General features: G+C 34.2%; 1 protein-coding gene across 2 annotated transcripts in view; it reads right to left on the bottom strand.

Annotated features, from left to right (window-relative positions):
- The window catches only part of DYNC2H1 (dynein cytoplasmic 2 heavy chain 1), a 143,355-nt gene that overhangs the window by 68,545 nt on the left and 54,020 nt on the right, over positions 1–20,790 (bottom strand). For both annotated transcript variants that reach the window (XM_030269960.4, XM_072927487.1), the window contains 12 exons: positions 19,688–19,829; positions 19,026–19,135; positions 16,550–16,648; positions 15,310–15,433; positions 12,310–12,473; positions 11,448–11,567; positions 8,703–8,837; positions 7,806–7,949; positions 6,089–6,178; positions 4,110–4,175; positions 2,019–2,069; positions 468–545 (listed from right to left, as the gene is read on the bottom strand). In XM_030269960.4, the coding sequence (XP_030125820.4) occupies positions 468–545; positions 2,019–2,069; positions 4,110–4,175; positions 6,089–6,178; positions 7,806–7,949; positions 8,703–8,837; positions 11,448–11,567; positions 12,310–12,473; positions 15,310–15,433; positions 16,550–16,648; positions 19,026–19,135; positions 19,688–19,829 (1,323 nt within the window). The remainder of the gene's footprint in view (positions 1–467; positions 546–2,018; positions 2,070–4,109; positions 4,176–6,088; positions 6,179–7,805; positions 7,950–8,702; positions 8,838–11,447; positions 11,568–12,309; positions 12,474–15,309; positions 15,434–16,549; positions 16,649–19,025; positions 19,136–19,687; positions 19,830–20,790) is intronic.

The following is a 20,790-nucleotide window of genomic DNA, read 5'->3' as shown; positions in this document are numbered from 1 at the left end:
GAAGAGAATATTAATTTCTGAATTAACAGTTTATGGCTTTTAATACAATATGAAGTGATGAGTCAAAGTCATTACACAAGTGAAATCTGAATATAACTAAATATTGTTTGCAATTTTTCTTCTATTGTCCCATCTACATAAATTGAAGAACTTGAATAGATTTGCATTATTTTCTAATCACAGTAAGATGACAGGTTCCCTCACATGCCTTGAAATGCATTATAGATGGGGTAGAAATGATCATGAAAAAGGCTCAGAAACAATGAAATTAAAATAAAAACAAAAATCACTTTTTTTTTTTTTTTTTTAGTGGCTATATATTAAGCCAGGGTATCTGGAAGATAGAATAAACAGCTTAAAACAATGAAATCTTTTAATCTGATAAATACATATCTGAGTATTCAAGTCCAAATTGCTATCTGCCAAAACCAAAGTTCTTTAAATTCAAGAGACCACACAATGTATACCTTCAAAGATGCTACTGCCCAGACTCGGTCCTGTTCTATCCAGGAGGGAACCTGGTCACGAGCGCTTCTTTGTGAATCCTTATGGAAGCAAGTTATATCACAATTGTAAGCTACACAATCTTTTATGAAACACTATATTCAGTAATAAGGTTGTGAAACCCATGTTTTTAATAAAAACATTCACAACAGCAATCTTTCTCTGGTCTTTTGCTAAGCTCATACATGGCATAATGAAAAAGCTACCAAAATATTTAAATATGAGACATACTGTTCACTTGCTTAGCTACTTGAGCCTGAAAATACTTTACCCATTTAAAGCATTCTTATGACACATTCAATTCTAAATGTTGTGTCACTTGTTTTTAGAATTTCTTACTAAAAACAAGTGACACAAATGATTGGCTATCTGCATATGCACTCTGAGAAACTGGCTTCAAAAAACAACTCTTGCACATATTTGCAATCATGAAGATGGTTCTTCACATAAAGAGCAAAACACCATTTCTGAACATCTCTGAACTGGTAATTTGGACACAACTCTATTTTTCTGCTCAATAGATGTTTGGCATGGAGGAAGTCCTAAGTATGAACAACACTGCTAAGCTCCAGTAGAATTTCTGTATTCACTGTATCATCTGTTATGAAAAGATCTTACAGTACACATTAACCAGTCTAAGGAGTCTCTGCATGGAAATGTATTTGGATCTCTCAAGGAGTGATCAACTTCAAGAGTAATCTTAAATGATCAGCAGAGAAAAACAGAAGCTTTCTTGTGAAAGGGTATCAGCCATGAGTTAACAAAGTCTGAGAAAGAAAAAAACTAGGAAATTTGGAAGTGGTTGTAGGAATAAATTTGACGTGGGTCTGTAGCATACATTCTAGTTGGGCTGAAGGGCACACAGGCACAATCTTTCCAAAACCTATGGATTGTGCCTTAGGTAGGGTAGAGGTAAGACTGGTATTAAATTCCATTATACAATCAGATCTCACATTCCTTGAAAATGGCCTACAGCAACACATACTTGACAATCACTCAGTTCACAGACATTTAATTGAATTACAATGACTCCAGACAGATGAAGGGGGACTTCTGCAGTCACACTGAAATGCAAAGCCTGTGGTTGATCCATCTAATGGCTAGAGAAACTGGATTTCAAGGATCATTTTAAGCAATCAGCTGCCTGAGAAAAAGTACAAAAAGTACAACTCATACACGACTCTGGGAGAAGGAGCGATTCAGAAATACTGATTTTAGTTACAGAAGAGGGGTGAAAAACCTCCTCAAACATGCAATTTCAAATTGCCATCCTGGTCACAGAAAAAATAAAAGAAAATACATAACAAAAGCAAACAGTTATTCAAATTAAAAAAATACTTGCCATGTTAAAAAATTCTTTAATAAATTTATATCTTTATATTACTATGTGAAAAGTTACTTTATTTACTGTATGAATACAATTAATTAAACAACATAGTAAGAATAAAACTTTAACTTTTCATGATTAAACTAAGTGCTCTTTATTTCAAAATATGAAAATAAATATAGCTTACTGATTTTCTGATGGTGTCTCCAACGATCACACCTGTAAAAGTCTCCCATTCCTGTGTGGAATAAATGAACAACTCAGAAAAGTCACAAGACACCTTTAAAAACTAAGATTAATATGTAGTAGCATGTAGGCAGAGCAGGAAGATAAACAAATTAAATACTAAATTCTGAAAGAGTTCCAAGACATTTTTTAAATGATAAGTGATGGTACCAGAATGTAATTTCTTTTGCAGAATCCAGGCTAAGTGGCTGCAGCACTTTATAAGAAAAAGAAGCAAAGAGTACTTTCTCAGCACCCACAGTTCCTACCCAGAGTGTCCATCTACAGACTATCAGGAGACAACATATGTGGCTGGCAAGGACACACATCCTGCCTGGTGGGGCCTCAGCAGCCCACACAGAACAGGTAACTGTAGAAAGTATGACTGAATTTATGTATGACTAAAACTTTTAGACTTCGTAGATGCATCCAGGAAGACAATTTTAAATTGTTTAGACAAGTATTTAAAACCACTAGAAATTACATAATCCTGCATTTGGAAGCGGCAAGAAACAGACCAAAAATTCTCAATAAGTACTGAAATTTTGCATAAATACTATCTATATTCTGTGATGATGATTTTTTTATTAAAGAGAATAGTAACATGAGAAATTTAAAAGTCAACTGACTAAGAGTAATACTGTTCTTGGCACCCAACAGTCTCATTGAGTCTTGAAACAACTCCCTTTATCAGTTGCATTCAACTGATGCTCGTCTCCCCGTTACAAAGAAAATGCTTGCGCACACAAAAATGTATGGAGTATTCTTTGGTTTGTGCAATATTGTTATGCAGAAAAGAAAAAGTACAATATATAGGGAATATAAAACAACCTCAGAAAAATCTATACATATTGATTGAGAAAGAGAATGTCCCTGCTGGGAACCAAGGCATTCTATAGCAGATTGTTGAAGTTGTACTATAAATTTCATATTGCTATGCAAAATAATATTTAAGAGCAGAAGGTTCAGTTCTTTTGGGACAGGATCTTAGAATACTGAATTCTCTAGCAGCATATTTAGCAACTCCTAGTCTCATCACATTAAAAGCTTATGAAGAAATAATTTTAAAAGAATAACCACTTCAGCTTCATTTTCTTTATGATATATTTTGTACAAGCACTTTTCTCTTAGAAATTTAATGAAAATAACTTTTATCTTTCAGATAAGTAAAAAAACTTATTGACATTATTTGCCTGTTTTCTCTCTTGAGTATTCAGATACTGTAGAAATATGCATTATATACAACCTAGATTATGCTGTCTAAGAGCTCTAATAGCTGATGGATGTGCATGCTAAACAACAGAAACCAACACATAGGGCTGTACTACACAAACACTTAAGAAGCCAGGATTTAATTTAGTCAGAAAACTGCTTGCAGGTTGTTGCCTTCACGACTTGAAAAACTCAAGAAAGATAAAGTAAGGTATTTTAAGAAGCTCAAATGAAATAATAAATATTAAATAGGGAACTTTGGATAATGAAGACCAACCAGGTTATACTTCTGCTAACAAGATGAGTTATTTTTATGAGGCCACATCATTGCTGAAAGACTGGGATTTCACTTTGTCAATCCTTATGTCTACAATGAAACTACTCTATCGGAGGGTTCCAAACAACTTTTTTTGAACTTTCTACCTTAAGCTCCCATATTTCATATAATCAAGCTTCATTACTTCCTTCAAATGTATTATCTGATTTTTACATTTACCTCTATAATGGACTTTCCTCCATTGAACTGACATCTACTACCATTTGATGTCCCTTCTGGTTTCCAGCTCCTAGTACAGAAAGCCATAGTTTTGTCTCTCCATTCTGTAGAGGTACTTTAGATAATTAAATGTGTCTTGACTCAGGATAATCAGCCACATTTAAGCAATTGTATTAAGTCAATTATGCATACTGTTTCACTGCAAGCAGACTTTATAGAATTAATTTGACTACACTACAGACAACTAAGTCCTACACTTACTGACAAAAACTTTTTATCTACTTATTTACTCTTCATATTAAGCTTGAGTAAAATACTTGGGGATTTTCTCCTTTTAGCACTTACATTCTCTTGAAAAAGCTCAGGGTGCATTCCTCGTACAAAATGTAGAGCAAACATTAGCTGATCAGCCTGAAATAAAAGCAGTAAAAGTGTATTTATATACTCAGGAAAAGTCCTATTTCTGGTTCTTTTTTATAAGTAACATTTCTTTTACAAAACACCTCCAATTCCATAGTAATGACTTAGTGACATATATCCTAATGTAAAATTGCTACATCCCTTTGCAAGTTAGAGACAAAACTAACTCAAAGTGGGCTATGGAGTGGTGGACAAAGAGGTCCCTACTAGGAATTAGAATCAAGTTTTGGAAGGCACTGAAGTTCTCATTTTATTGATAAACAAGATCATATGACATTGAAAACAAACCACACCACTTAACTTTTTCATCTTCTCAGACAAGGTCTGCCAGCAAATCCATATCACAACTGCATATTAGGATGCTCCCCAGATGATCTAGTACCCAAAATTTGAATGAGAATTGTTTGAAAGAACGCTAAGAGGCCCAGACCAAACCACATTTGACAAATTAAAGAGGAAACATGGGCCAGTGTGAGTGCTCAGGTAAATTTCTTGGCACTACTTCATTTAGCAGCATTCACAAAGGCTATGTACACATAAATAATAACCACAGACTGACAAAATCCTTCTTCTTGATTCCAGCGTGCTTCAGAGGGTATGAATTCATATCAGCTTTACCATTTATGAAGACACTAGTAAAGCCTCACTGTCACAGCAGTCTTTAAAAATTTTCATGGATAAAAGGAAGCATTAGCAGTGAATTGTGGATAGTGTGAAGAGTTTATTTGTTCTCTCTATTATTAGACCACAATAGTAAACTGGATGGACCATTAGTTTGAACACATTTTCAGTATTTTATAAACTCCAGTCTGATCACACTTAAAATCTTTCCTAATAGAAATCTCTTCTCTGCCTTGAATTTGAACTCTCTACTCTTTTCTTACACATAGAAATTGCTGCCTTCCATAGTCACAAGGTGTAATGACTTAGTGGAAGGCTTCGCATACTTATGACTTCAAAGACAAACAATTATTATGAGACTATTTCGTGAGAATACACTTGGACCTTGATAAACAAAACCCCTTAGAAAAAACTGCTACCCCTGAATCCTCAATGTAGCATTGCTAGGTTGGGAGACAGGGGTAGGAGGTGGTGTAAGATGTTCAAAATCTCTCCATTCTCACAGACCAAACTACAGACTTGCATGATTTGTACTGCTCGAACCATATATGCAGATCTCCTGTGCTTTCTTCAGCCTGGTACTGTGAGACAAACACCTCTTGTTATGACAGTTTCATGTGAAAGTAAGAATTAAAACTGAAAATGAAAGGCATAGGTTCCCTAGGTTTTCAGTAAGAAAGTAAGAAGTGAAAAGACACCTGACTGAAATAAGAAATACACTAAGAACATTTCTTGGAGGAAGAACAAGGAGCAGAAAGAAAAAAAAAAGGTAGCAGGTATACCTTTGAGACAGGCTGTGAAAATAAAAAGGAGAATATCACAATGTAGGACTTTTAGAAACATAGAATCATCTAGGTTGGAAGAGAACTTTATGATAACCAAGTCCAAACATTAACCTAACAAACCTACTTCTGCTTCCTTTTTTTAGAAAACCAAACCAAAATCCAAAAAAACCCCAAATAATCACACAAAACCTTATATTTAGGAATGCAAGAAACAAAAGAAAGTGCAAAATAGTGCTCAGAAGACTGTGAAGCCCATGACTGACTCTGAAGCCAGAATGAGGTAGAGAGATAGAGCTCTATGGAGAAATGTGCATCAGCAATATTAATTTGGTCATACACTGATTTTAAGTCCTCATTTAGCACATTAATTATTGATAGTGTAATGTTTTGCATCATTACACCATACTGCTTTGAAATAGATCAAGTAAGCTGCTAAAAGAATACTTTCAAACCCCATGCACTGTATAAAAGCCAAAAAAAAAAAAAATACAATCTCACCTTAAACAAACAATGACAAACATATTCATACACTGTATGTTTCAATGAGCCAATAAGCAACTTGATTCTTTCTTCAGTATTAACTGAATCCTAAAAGAGAAATTACAGATTTCAAAAATTCTTCTAGAAGTAAAAAATTTTCCACATGCTTTTTAAATTTCAGCAAAATGACACAAATACTCTGGACTCTACGTGATGCTAGTTCTAAAAACATATTAAATTAACCTGCAGCTATCAATGATTAAATGGGAAATTCATGCTGAAGTATTAAGAAATAAATATTTTGGCATTGAATATTTTGACTATGAACATGATACAACTTTGCGGATAAGGTGAAATACATTGTGAATGAGAGTACATTTCCTTCTCCTAACATTAATATCATTGAAATCTCATCATTTTCACTTGATAAAAAATTGCTTATTAATTGAATTAAATATTTAATACTACCAAACATGAATGCTGATGTTAAGTGTAGTTAATAAACTTCTAGTCGAGTTTCGCCCAACTGAAAAGAACATTGTAGAAAACAGTAAGTGTACAGTCCTTCAAAGCTCATAGATTGAAAGACTAGTTCTAACAGGAAATAATTTGATAGGACAAAAAAAAGAAAGGGACCAAGGGGTAGGGAGTGTGTTACAGGTAGTATGACTTCATTTCTACCATGCTGGAATTTGAAGAGATGAGTTTAAGAAGGGCAGTTGGGTAACCAATTTGCCTTATGCATTTCCCATGTCTAATAGATCACTTGGCATGAAGAACTGGATAGAGGAGAAGGAAAAAAGAAAGCAAGCAATGAAGGCAAAACCAAAAGCTGAGCTTTAAATAGCTAACATTAACAGGCAGGAAGAAAAAATTATGGAGTGTGAGAGTAAGAACAAGAAGGTAAAACATCACGTTGTGGAAAAGAAGTGAAGTCACATCTTTCTGTGAAAAGAACTTCAAAGACCAGTTCACATTGTCAGAACAGTGTGCCTAGTAATGACTGGAGATGAAGGAGAGCTGTTATCACAAATGCCAGAATAAAGGGGAATCCAGAGGAAACACGATGAAAGATTGGTGAATGACTTTCTAAGTAAAAACAATTTTGAACATGCTTAATAAAAAGAAAATGTACTACTACTCAGTATGGGTACTTAGATCTGAAGAGTGAGGTGACAAGGGATAAATCCATTATTCATTTCAATAATAATATACTGGCCTAAGAATACAGAAGACTAAAAATTACATTTTAAACAGGAGAGGTTGCAGGCATGCTTACAAATTGTAAGAAAGTAGATAAAGTTATGACCTTCCTTCAGGTAAATGAACTATGTAGAAATACAGGCATTTTCTTATTCTACTCCTTGTCGATAAAATTAGCTTTATTAGCATTTTAATCACTAATTTATTTAAATAAAGCCTTCAGTAAAGTTATAATCAGCCTTTGTTTTCCCAATTTACCATAGACAAAGAACAAACCTGAAATCACAAAGAGTTACTTTGCTTTCAGATGGTAGAGAAATTCTGTGATTTATATACAACATAATTTATAAGTCCACGTGACTCTATGCTGAACGTCTAAAGCACAACGGGTCAGCATCGCTACTTTTTGTACACTTCATCATCAATTATTCTAAGCTTTTTTTAAAAATGTCCAGAGTGACTCATACATTCTAAGGATCAAAGCAGATGGACTCTTCTGCAGCATTAGCTGCTTCGGAAGAAGAACAAATACCTGCTTGTTTTGCAGAGCCCTTTGGAAAAGCCGCAGGAACGCCGCCAAACTAAAGCGGTACATATTATTAATTTTGGACAAGTCAGAGATAATGAAGTACATCTTGCTAGCACTCTCAGCCAATGGGAGATAGGCATCCCTCTCCTGTGGAGAAAAACAACACACACATAAAAAAGACAGGTGTATTACTGCCACCTACTGATTATTACATAAACATTTACTCGGCCCACTGAGAAAACATTCCTATGACTCCCACTGATTTAGAAAACCAAACTCTTTCCAAGCCTTCAAATTGAGGGATCAGCACTCCAGACTTCAACACTGTATTGATATTTCAAAACTGGAAGAAAAAAATTTTATCAAAAAATCCCTTAAATTATGAAGAACATGTTGGAAATTAATCCCTAGGGCACTAAGGTCTTTCCACACCACAGAACACATCCCAAAATTCACTGGGAAATGTTAAACTAAACGAATAGAACACAGAAGAAAACTCTGCCATCTGTCACAAAAACAGGATGTCATATGAATAGCATCAGCAAGGATCTAAACTCTTCCAATAGCAAGGGGCATATTAAGCAAAAACACCCATATGAACTATAATGTTTGCAATAGTGGATGGCAAAAATAAAGTCAAAACCTGTTACTTGCCCGAATTCCTTTAATTCAAATTGGCACACTTTAAATTGTGTAACTACTCAGCATGAGAAAATAAAGCATCTTAATTACTGAGAATATTGCATGTACTTGCATATCCAAAATATCGTTTACCCAAAAAGAATTAATATAATGTTACTCATCCTATATCTCCATGGATGTATGTATCTTCTCTAGATAAAAGACAAATATTTTTAGCAGAAGAAAAACAGTATTTTAAAGATTAAAATATTCTTCTACCTTATCCAGGAAACTCTGTAGTCTGAAAGATTCAGCCAGTGATTCTTGAATGAGTGCACTGCTTGCTTTAGTTTGATTCAAAGATTCAATCAGATCCTTATTTTCTAGTATATTGCCCTGTGATGTGGCAAGTGTCTGGAAAAAGAAAATCATTTATGTTACATTAAAAAAAGAAATCCCGTAAAGTAACCAATTTGGAAGCTATCTTTCTGATCTGTATGTATTTCTGAATACTGAATGCATCTCAAGAGTTCTACAAAACTGGTGGTTACTCCAAAAACTGAGACTTTTTTTAAAGAATGGAAAATGCACCTCAAGAAAATACTCCAAAATCCAGACTGTCATATTCTGAAACATAGGTTATCAGCAGGCTTTTGAGAATTATTTCTATGATCAGAGTCTTAGGCATTAAAATTCCCATGGTAAATACAGATTAGGGTATTTCTTTCTTGTGTTTAACTTCCCATTTAACCTGAAGTTGGCTACTTATAAAAACTTCCTATACTGAGTCATCCATAAATTCACTTTCCTTCAAAAGGATTCCAGTTCTCATAGAACTCTCATCTCTAACTGACATTACAACAATTTAAGCTTCATAATCAAAGATCACTTTAAAATCCTTGAGATTTCCCCACATTTTTCCTGAGTTCTCCTCATTTAATTAAGTGATTAAACAATTAATTTCACTTCTAAGAAGAGGAAACAGTTTGAATAGTTCCCTTATATCTAAGATTTTTTACTAACCTCCAGTAAACACATATCAAAATATTTATTTTGAAAACTGGCTGCTTGTAAGTAAAATCAGTTCTGAGCAACCACCCATAGGACATCATTTTAGAATATTCGGAGGCACAGATTCACCAGTTAGAGTGGTAGAATGCACTTACTGCTCTACCTGAAACAAGTTTGGGACAAGATCACCTGCTCATCCATGAGGAATCATACTGTGAGCTATGAGACAGCACCCATGTCTTTACTCTGAGACTTTTAGAAGGAAACCAGTTCAGTACTTCAGATAGAATGGCAGTGTTGCTTTAAGATTAACTTAATTTAGCTAGCTCTCATCCAACATTGACTTCTTTTTGAGGAAACCCAGGTAGCACCTGCCAGTTTCCACTGAACCTTCGGTTTCTTTCTTCAGGGTTTAAAGAGTATCCTGATTTCAGGATAACTTGCTAACAAGAATTCCAAAATTGAAATCAACCTTGCTATTACTAATCTAATGCTTTTTGTTGCAGATATCTTAGGCATCAACTTCTTTAAGTTTTGCTCTTGATAATTCAGATTAGACAAATGAAAAATATTTTTGAGTTCCAAGACCGCATAAAAAGTGTGTTCTAAAGTGAAATATGTTTTGTTGTATCTCTGAACCCTTAGTTTCTGGTAGACAATAAGTTGTTAAAATGGTCAAATCTGGATATGGAATTTTATTAGAGAGCAAGTTTCCCTCTTCCTGTAAGAGAAATCTGCCACATCAGAGTTTTAAGAAAAGGCTGACCTTAGTATTTGAAAATTAATAGGGAGTTCAATAGGGACAGTAAATGTGGAAATTCAAATCACATAAAATAATTATGTAAAAAATTCTAAAACTGAGATATTAATCACAGAATCATAGAAAAGAATCATAAAATGGTGTGGGTTGGATGGGACCATCTAGTTCCAACCCCCTGCCATGGGCAGGGGTGCCACTCACTACATAAGGTTCCTCGATCCAAACTGGCCTTGAAGACTTCCAGGGATGAAGCAGCTCCAAGTTCTCTGGGGAATCTGTTCACAGAGCTTCCCAGAGGAACTGGCGCCTTAACATCCTCCCAGCAGAAAATTTCCTTGTAATATCTAATCTAAACCTACCCTCTTTAAAAGCTGTTCCTCCCTTGTCCTCTCACTGCATATCCTTGCAATAAGCCCCTCTCCAGCTCTCTTGTGTACCAGTGTAATAAATGGCCAGTCTAATCTGCAAAAACTATTATTTTATGCTAATCCATTGCACTCAATACTGCAATGTTCTGTGACTTAGCTACAGACCAAGGGGTTTAGGGCACCAGGTCAATGTCCCTGCATCTCTGACCTTTCAGAAAGACAGAATTTGAGGATCCATTATTATAAGCATGAGGTACAATTTATGTGAAATCCATGGCTAGACACACACAAAAAATAAAACAGTCCTTCCTTGGAAGCTACTTTTTTTTTTATAGAGGTGAACAGCTGCTTCTGAGCATAAGTACTTTCAATGAAATAAAAAGATGAACTGAAAAATGAGAATATTAATTTTAAATGGAAGACAGGGAATGTTAACTGTAAAGAATATTACAGCTCATTGCTAATAGGAAACAACTGTGGAGGTTTGAAATTTTAAATGTCTCTTAGCAATCTGTCCATTCTGTAGTGGGAATTTTTTCATTTTTTTCACAACACAGCATCATTTCTCAACTTGAGAAAGAGTCCTTTGACATCATTCACAAGCGTAAAAGTGCCACTTTTTTTAAACTCATAACTTCAAAATTAAATAGGATAATTTTTAATAAAGTTTTTTCTTCTTGGTGTGTTAACAGTTTCATAACAGATGTACTTTCTTATCTACTTTAGTCTTCCATCAGGTCCAGGCAAATAATGCCTTTATTTTTTCTAATCAAAAATCCTGATGGCTCAGTATTCCAACACTTCCAGCATCTTCATTCAAACACACAATAATGTGATTATCATCTTATTGGTATAACAGATATTAAAGAGGTAAATTGGTTTTACCTCCAAAAGAGAATCCTCAAGTTTAGCTAACTGTATCTTTTTATCTTCTTCCTGTTGCAACAGCTTTGTCTTCTGCTCTTCCAAATCAGGCTTTTCATGCTGAATTGTTAAAGCCAAAAGCTAAAAACAAAGAGAGAAAACAAAACAAAAATATGTTCATTTTTTTTCTGCATTTCCACTTCAAAAGGAGTCAGTTTTCATTGTATGATGCCAATTCCATACCTCCAGAGGAAGGAGAAAATCCATATAGTTATCTATGCTTCACATTTTGAATTATATCTTACTTATCAACATCTTATCTACATCCCATTCTAAGCCTCTTGTTAGTGTAGAAAAACTTGTTTCATACCAAATAAGGAGGGGATTTTCTTCCCTTAATTGATTTCTTCTCTTTTTTTTCTTTCTTCCATTTGTATGTTACACTTTGATTCCTAGACTTTATAGAGTAAAACCTAGTAAAACAGCTACTAGCATTTTAAAGGAAATAAAATACACAGTATTTTGGTTTCACTACATTTTTTTCTGTACACAAAGTACCTTGATGATACCAGCATTATTCTCTAAGTAAGATACTGGAGAGCTATAACAGAAACGGTTCCATGGTACCATAAATACATCTTGAACAGAAAGCAAAGGCTTAGCAATTAATCTGTTGCAACTGAAGTCAATGAGAACATTTTCATTTTCTCTACTGAACTTATTCCTTGGTTCCAAAGTGCATAAAAATTTTACTATTTATATTTGTGAGCTTGAAAATACCTCCATAACCATTAACGCAAACTGCACCATAGGTGCATTCCAGGTACTGGATGCACCTATGCATGTTCACTATACATACACTGGTTTTATTCTAAATGCCTACCTGTCCTCTTAAGCCACTTGCTGTTGTGGTAAAGTTTACTTCTGTAACAATAGAAGAAGCATCAGGTGGAATGAAGGGATTTGGATTCCTTGTTGACAGAAAAAGACGGAACTCTTCATTATAATCTATCAGTTTTTCACCTATTTGTATGGCATAACGGGGTCCTGCAAACAACAAGCAGATGTATACTCACTCTGATTGGAAAATTCTATAATTATCTAAAAACAGTGCTATTTGGGTAACACTTTATGATCAATGGATCTAAATATATTTTACAATATGTATTTATAAATTGATTGAAAAAAAATACAAATTTAAAAAATTAAAAGAACACGTCCAAACCTATATTGTTAAGAGACAGAAAATTAGTAACAGCAATGATCTAGGAAATTACATAGTAAGAATATTTAATATACCTGAATAGTTTAATTATCCTTATTCAGAACACAAAGCATCAAGAACAAAAATGCCTTTGAAGTAAAAGTAATACTAACAATTTTTTGAAATCTTCCAACCATGAATAGAAGACAAAACACCACAGAAGATGATCTCGAGAATCCCACTTATGTGTAACAATTTTGTCATAATTTAAACATATTCTTTTACCTTTAAACATTGGTCTAACACTCTATACTAGCCATAATTATATACTGGCTAACTAAGATGGCTCAATATTTCCTCATCCAAACCCATTAGATTTCATCTCTGGATGTGTTATATTTATTTATAAAAGGCTGATGTTGCTGTATAATCTTAATTCTATTAAGATACTATTTCCTACGATAACTGTTATAGAGCAAGTCAATGAAACTAAAAATGATGGAATATCTAGACAGCAGAATGAAAGAAAAACATTCCATCAATAAATACCACAGAGATGTGTAGTATTATAAATATATTTAACTTAATCATATTATGAAAGAAACAAGTGATTTATTAAATAACTGATTTCATGATTTCAGTCTGTTTATACTCCTAATATTTCTCAATATACCTGTTACAGGATAAAACTACATTTACAGCCCCCTCCACCCCTCTTCCATAACAGGTTTCCATTCCAGCATGATTAGAAAAAATAGACTCAGACAATGACATGATCAGAGTAAGATTTTGCCTCCTCATACTGGAAAACAAATAAGAACAGAATTATAAGTCGAAAAGTGAAAATTTCCATTCCAGAAAACCTTCCAAGATGGCATACTTAGGTGCTTTTTATTTTTAGCACTGAGTGCAGATCAGAAACATTAATCTCTTGCTAAAACACTGGTAGAGATGAAAATCCCATACCAATTTTGCTTCTATGCCAAAGATCAGAATAAATTTTAAGACTATGTTGTAAAAACGCCAAAGAGAAAATGGAAGCTGTACAAAGACAAATTTACTGCAGTATATACGTTCACATTTTCCTTAACATTTCATTCCAAGTAATGAAGAGATGTACAGTCATCAAAACCAAAATAATGCAGACAGGTCCCCACACCCACATCTTGACAAAAAGAAGGAGCACATGCTTGCATATAAAGTAATGAAAAAGAATCAAATAATGACCCATTTTTCATTTTCCAATAACAGGTCTTCAGTTTAGACCTGCACAGACCTGGCATTAACATGGCTCATTAAAAAGCAAGAGGATGTCTGAGTGTTACAAGCAATTTTCCTGAACAAACTAGTATATTTGCATTTCATCTGCTCTCTCCACAGTTCTGCAGACACAGTCATCTTTCATACTGTATCTCATTAGCTCTCCAAAATTCGGCAGAAGATAGAGGGGCAAAAAAAATTGTTACAGTGTTCTACCTAACCCTCCACAGATCCCTGAAATCACTACTTTGGTTCCATTCTTTCAATGAAAATGAACAAGCAAGTGCATCTTTAATGGAAGACTGATTTAAATAACACTTTCTTTTCCCTAAACAGATCTTTCTTATATTGGTGATAAATGCATATATGAATCCTATGGTATTTTCATTTGTTTTTAGCATGTACTTACATTTGAAGAATTACTGCTACCTCACATCATTAGATCTCAGTAGTAGATGAAATTACAGCAAAAAGAGAGTCTTGAGCTATTTCTAGTACCCAAAGTTCATACAGCAAATGACATGGTACATGCTGAGGAATGACCACTTGAGGTAGAAATTCAATTACAAAGGATAATGCAAATCTATTTTAGTTACTGTAATTTAAAAAGTATTTAAAACACACATTGCTATACTTTCTAATTCACCAAGTTCCCTTGATGTAATTTCAAAATATTTAACACAATTCAACAAAATTTATGCTGAGATACTTGCACAATTATGATTTATTTTTGCTAAACTTTTATCACAATTTTTCATGTTAAAAAAAATTCTTTAAAGCAGCTAAGTCCAAAGCAGTTATACAAACAGGTAGAACACATTATCTGTCCAAACCAGAGATATTATTTTGTAAAACCTAAATATTGTAATTTTTCACTTTTCTTGCATTGGTAAGGGATTCCTTTCATAAAATTCCACCATTTTGCTGGTCTCTATGACCCTTCCCATTCCAAGGGCACATCAGAAACAGACCTGTGTGTCTTCTTTAGGCTCGGAGAAATCCAAGAGATGCAGGAACACCAACATTCTAAGCCTTTGATTTCTAACTGCATTTCTGTGACTTCTGGTTTATTTAAGGCCCAAGTTTCCAATTAAAATTATGTGTTTGAAATCATCACTGGAAATCAACTTAAAATTTAGATTTTTAAAGTCTATAAAAACACATTTTTTGTAACTTCAATTTAATACTTTTAATTTACTTTACAATAACTTTCAATTTAATACTTTCTAATATTTTTCCACTTACTAAATAAGAACATATCTCCAACATATTTCACGCACTGAAGTGTTAGTAGTGGGTTAATACTACAGAGGAAAAAACTATACAGTATTAATGTTTTCAGAAAAGTCAAGTTTTATATAAATAGATCTAAACTACAAAAGTTTTGAGCAAACATTTGTAAAGATCTTGGTGATTTACCTTGAGCAATAAGATCTTTTCTTAGTAATGGGTAAAGTACAGGTTCCACTCCATCCATTTCCTGTATAATAAGTGTCTTCCCAAATCTCACTGCCAGCTCAAGAGCAGTTAGGAAGTTGGTGTCCTGGATAAATAGAAACACATTCCTTTGATTCATCCATTTCTGAAAAATGCAAATACTTCAGAATGAGTAGGAAGGCATTACACCAAATAATCCAAATCTAAAAATCTGTAGTGTAGATGAAAAATCCTATTAGATGCATATGATATTTCAGGTTTTAGTTGCAAATGCTTAGTTTAAATAAACTTGATCTGCTGATCAAGAAAACCTATTTAACATGCCTAGATCTTCAAGTGCTGCAACAGAAGAGAGCAGTTTCACTATCATGACAGGTGCACCTGGAAGTCCTGGCCAGGTCTCTTACCTCAAATTTTAATATGTAGCTATGTCTCAAAACTGAACCAAGCACAGGATTCACATTATTAAGAGGTCTACAGGTCGCACACAGGTGTTTAAACATGGATGTGGTGCTTATGATCCTATCAGTCAACAGAGGTCCTGGACAATACAGGCAACAGAAGATGAACGTAATCAGGCCGATCACGTATCAGGACAAACTATCAATTACCCGAAGATATGTTATCTACTACCATCAGAGAGTATCTACAAGGGCTCCACAGAGCCAGCAGGAATCTGTGGAAGACCTACATGCTGTTGAAGCAATATTTTGAGGCTGGATGCGGTTCAATAAGGGACTTCTGAATAGTACCAGATGCCTGCCCATGCGTGTGCAAGTGAGCCGCACCTCACTACTCAGGTAAACAATTACAGGTACACAATGAATTTCAGGTATCCTAATCTCAAATAGAAATCAAATTTACTCTTTCCAATGTAGATAATACAACACAACAATCATAGGGAATTAAGTGTATACATACTCCTGAAATCCAGTGAATTGCAACCAAGTATACAAAAGACCTATCTATTTGAAAATCTATCTTCCTCCTAGCAGGGAATACGTCATTCTCAGACACAGTAGCAAAAAGAGACAAATTTGTAGAAATAACACCAGATGTTGAGCCTCAAATTTTAAATAATCTAAAACTCTGTGAGGAATTGTATGTTTCACAGAATATAAACTAAGTTTTGGTAATCTCTATCACAAACTTTTAAAAACTATTCTGTAAAATCTGGAATAGAGAAAGCTCAAACAGAAAAGCCCAAGAGTAAATACTGCACCTGTTGGTTAATAACTTCCAAACGTGATTCCTTCAAATGTGTCTTCAACCATTCAGTAGCCCGGAAAGAAGGGTCTATCAAAAATGGGCAAACTTTACTCTAGGGAAAAAAAAATATATATATTTACTAAAATCTATTTTAAGAATAAAATTGGAATCCTTTTTTTTTATTTCGCCAAACTAATGGAATATGTATTTTAAAATCTTTTTTAATTAACAAACTGTTTAGAGAAACAATAACAGACTAAGAAATTTATGTCTTTTATTTATCTCTTTTTAAAAAATTATTGAGAGTCAGGCAGTCCTTCACCTTCTCTTAAAAACAGAAGTCTCTACTCAATGAGTATAATCTACAGCTTTTGTTATTCACAAATACTTTTAAACTTAGAAGAGTTATTAGTCTTCCTTTTTCTTCCTCTGGTAGGCAAAGGTACAATACTTCTGGGTTTGGACCTTAATGCATTTTAGAAAGAATCATGAATACAAGTATTTTGCAGGCACAAAGCTACACTCAACTCTGTCCAGTACCTCCATGTCTCCCTGGTGCTGTGGATCAACACAACTGGACCCAGGATTCCAGGTGTGGCCTCACCAGTGCTCAGTGAGGGAGCACCTCCCTTGACCTGCTGCCAATACTTTGCCTAAAGCTGTCCAGGATACCATTGGCTTTCTCCTTGGCAGGGCCCATAATTGTCTCATCAACTACCTGGTGTCTACCAGGACCACCAGGTACTTTTCTACAAATCTGCTTTGTAACTGCTTTGTCCTCAGCACATGTTGGTACATGGTCTTGTTACTACCCTCAACTGTGTAATTCCCCTTTCTGAATTTCATGAAGGTTCCTGTCAGCCCATTTCTCCAGTCTATCTAAGACCCTCTGGGCTTCAATTTTACCCTCTTGTGTATCAGAGACTCAGTCACAGAATGGCTTAGATAGGAAAGTCCCTTAAATATCATCTAGTTCCAACACCCCTGCCAAGGGCAGGGATGCTTCTCAGGGATGCTTACCCATGGTCTCAATACAACCTGACTTTGAGCACTTCCAGGGATGGGGAATCCACAGCTTCTCTGGATAACCTGTGCCAGTGCCTCACCGCACTCTAAATAAAGAATCTTTTCCTAACATCTTATCTAAATCTCTCCTCATTTAGTTTATAACCATTCTTTCTTCTCCTCTTATTATCTGCCCATGTAAAGACTTGTTCTCCCTCTTTTCTGTAAGTCCTCTGAAGTACTGAAAAGCTGCAGTGATGTGTCCCTAGAGCCTTCTCTTCTCCAGGCTGTACAACCCCAGTTCTCTCAGCCTATCTTCATAGCAGACATGTTTCAGCCATCAAATCATCTTGGTGCATCAGCTATGTCCCCCAGTTTTGTGTCAGCAAACTTGATGAAGGTTTAAACAGGTATTTTCAATAATTCTCTGGTTCAGTTTGATAGAAAAGCATTTCCAAGTTTGGGGTTTTTTTTAGATTGAGTTCCAAACTGAGTAGCTACACAGATCTCAAACTGCAATACAGGGGAAGCTGATGAGTATTAAAGCATCAAAAGATGATCAGAACAAAAAGCTGAGAACTTTACTGCAGATCACACTGGTAAAAAAAAATGTCTAATTTCAGCTTTGTACGGATATACGCATGGTAAATTATTTGACCTGATTAAATGCTTCAAAAAGCTCTTTACACACAGTGAGATTTTTAAGAGCTCAATCTATTGTAGCATATAAGTAGCTTTAATTGTACAAGACAATGTTTATTGAAAAGCTTTTTAATCAAGCTGAGAAAAGACTATACAGATCTACTAAAAGGATGATAAAGCAAGATAAATTCAAACTGCAGAAAAATCGTTAACTAATTTGAATCATAAATCATCTACGCAAATCACCTGGAGTAAATGCAGATTCTCCTCATGCCATTAAATATTTACTTGTTAGTAGATCTAATAAATGACTAGCATATTACATACATAATAATATATTATGTTATAGTAAGTTTATAATATATATAGATATTATATATCTATATGTATGGTAAAACTGGATATTTTCCTTTTCTCATGAATTATTAGGTAGGTAGGTAGGTAAATAGATAAATAGATATACATATATATAGAGGTCTTGAAAGGTATCTGCATATAGCCACTTCCTTTTTCTGAGAAAAAAAGTAATAGAAATTATATGCCAAAGTGAACATATATAGTATGTAATCTTCTAATGGTTGTATTGGTGTTAATGACTATTTAACCTGAATAGACTGATATGGAATAAAACAGTGGCAGTAAAACTGAAAACATGTATTTTCTTTTAGTTTTTTTTCCTTTTGATGCAAAATATCCATTGATACATAAGTATTTATTTCTATGTGTGTGTGTGCACTCTGTGATGCCAATAATAAACACAAATGAAATAGTTCAAGTTGCCATGTTACTGAAACTGGCAAAAATTTAAATACTTCCAAGACAAGACAAAAAAGCAAATTTACCTGCAAGATGACAAGAGCATTTTCTATTGAAAGGTCATCTGAAGGCAAACCTTCACTTTTCCAAATTAACTCCTCACTTTCTGTACACAGGAACCGTCGTAAATCGAACTCTGACAAATGAAAGTGTAAGTTTCTGTCATCATTTACAGTTTGCATAGTTTAAAAGCATTTACCGATATATACAGAATAGAGACTTTGTTTATTAAGAGTGCAAGTCTGTAGACTTCCCTTTAATCTATTTTTTAATTGCTTTTATTGAACTTATTATTAATAAGTACCTGGTGTCACAGAAATATTTTATAGTTTTGCTAACACACAGATAAAAATTACTTCAGAAAAAGCAGAAGCATTCAGAATGCACTAGCAAATTTACAACAGTTAATGTGAACACATCCATTTTTGTAAACTTTTCTTTTTAAGCAAGGACTATAGAGATACAATTATTTATAAATATTTGTAATCTTAATAATTTCATAGAATGATTCTAAGAAATTGTCTGTCGGTATCTAGAAATATTTATTGAGTACGAAAACGTCTCTTCTCATTTGGAAGTACAAAGACAATTGAGACAGTTCATTAGAACTCACTGGCATTTCTCACTTCCTCAATCAAGCTTAATTACTTGTATGCAGACACTGACAAACACACACACACGAAATTACTTTCAAGGCCGGCTGATTTGGTCCATTCATCCAAGCTGTTTTTCCTCTGATCCTCAGGAGCAGCAGAAAGATATGTAATAAATGCAGCTGCTAACTGAGCTCTTTTAGGCAATGTTGCCAGGTCATCTGTTATCTCTGACACCTTCAAAAAAAGAAGCACAGAAAGTATAGCTGTTTTGCAAACAGAAACTGCATTAATACATCTCATCAGTTACTAAAATGTCAGAAGTAAGTGTGTCTGCCATTGGTAATACAGTTGAGACAGTTTCTCTTCTTGCATTTCAGGTACCTATACCTAGCTAAGACACATGGAGGTATGGGAAAAAATCCTTTCAGCTCTGGGCTACAGCATGCGCAGATATTTCTGAGACTGTAGCTGATAAAAATCCATTAATTTGATGAACAGCTCAACTTATAAGCAAATGGAAAAATGTTATTCTAGTAAGAAAGATATGAAATATGTGATCCTACTCACAGCTGAGCTGTAAGTATAACTCACAATATGTATACAGGCAATAAATACTATATGCAACTATTATACTTACTCACTGTACATTTACAAGATAAAATAAATTTATCATGTATCTCCAAATAATTTATCTGCACTACATCAACTCTGTTTTCAAGTGCTCCAGTATTTTGAAGAAAAATACAGTGTATCAACATCATATGTGACTGCCAAAATTGGTTTCAAAGTCCTGTTACTTTTTCTTTTACTTTAACCGACTTGACATTTGAAAGAAATACTGATACACAAAATAAAGGCAACTTTTTATTGCTTCCTCCTTACTTTAAAGGGAGACAAATAATGCCTTTTTCCTGTCTTCATTTTGGGATGAGTTCCTAATTAATCTATCTGTGAGTTTAATCTACATCATATCATTAATAGATAGTCTGAATTTTCTAATGTACCAAGATGAAAAACTACGAGGAATCACTTTTAGAACTATTTAAACACCGGGGTTCTAATATATCCAATCCTTACTGTAGCAGGTAGCTATATAAAGCTACTTTCAGTGGAAAATCTTCCAAATTTTTCCAGTATGATGGACAACCTACAAGATGGATTCCTTTAACTTTTTGGTTCTCAAAAATGCAGGCAT

This window comes from Taeniopygia guttata, chromosome 1, assembly GCF_048771995.1.
Source record: "Taeniopygia guttata chromosome 1, bTaeGut7.mat, whole genome shotgun sequence".
Lineage (NCBI taxonomy): Eukaryota > Metazoa > Chordata > Aves > Passeriformes > Estrildidae > Taeniopygia > Taeniopygia guttata.
Note: the sequence above shows the minus strand (reverse complement) of the source record. Positions and strands in the feature narration are given on the sequence as shown.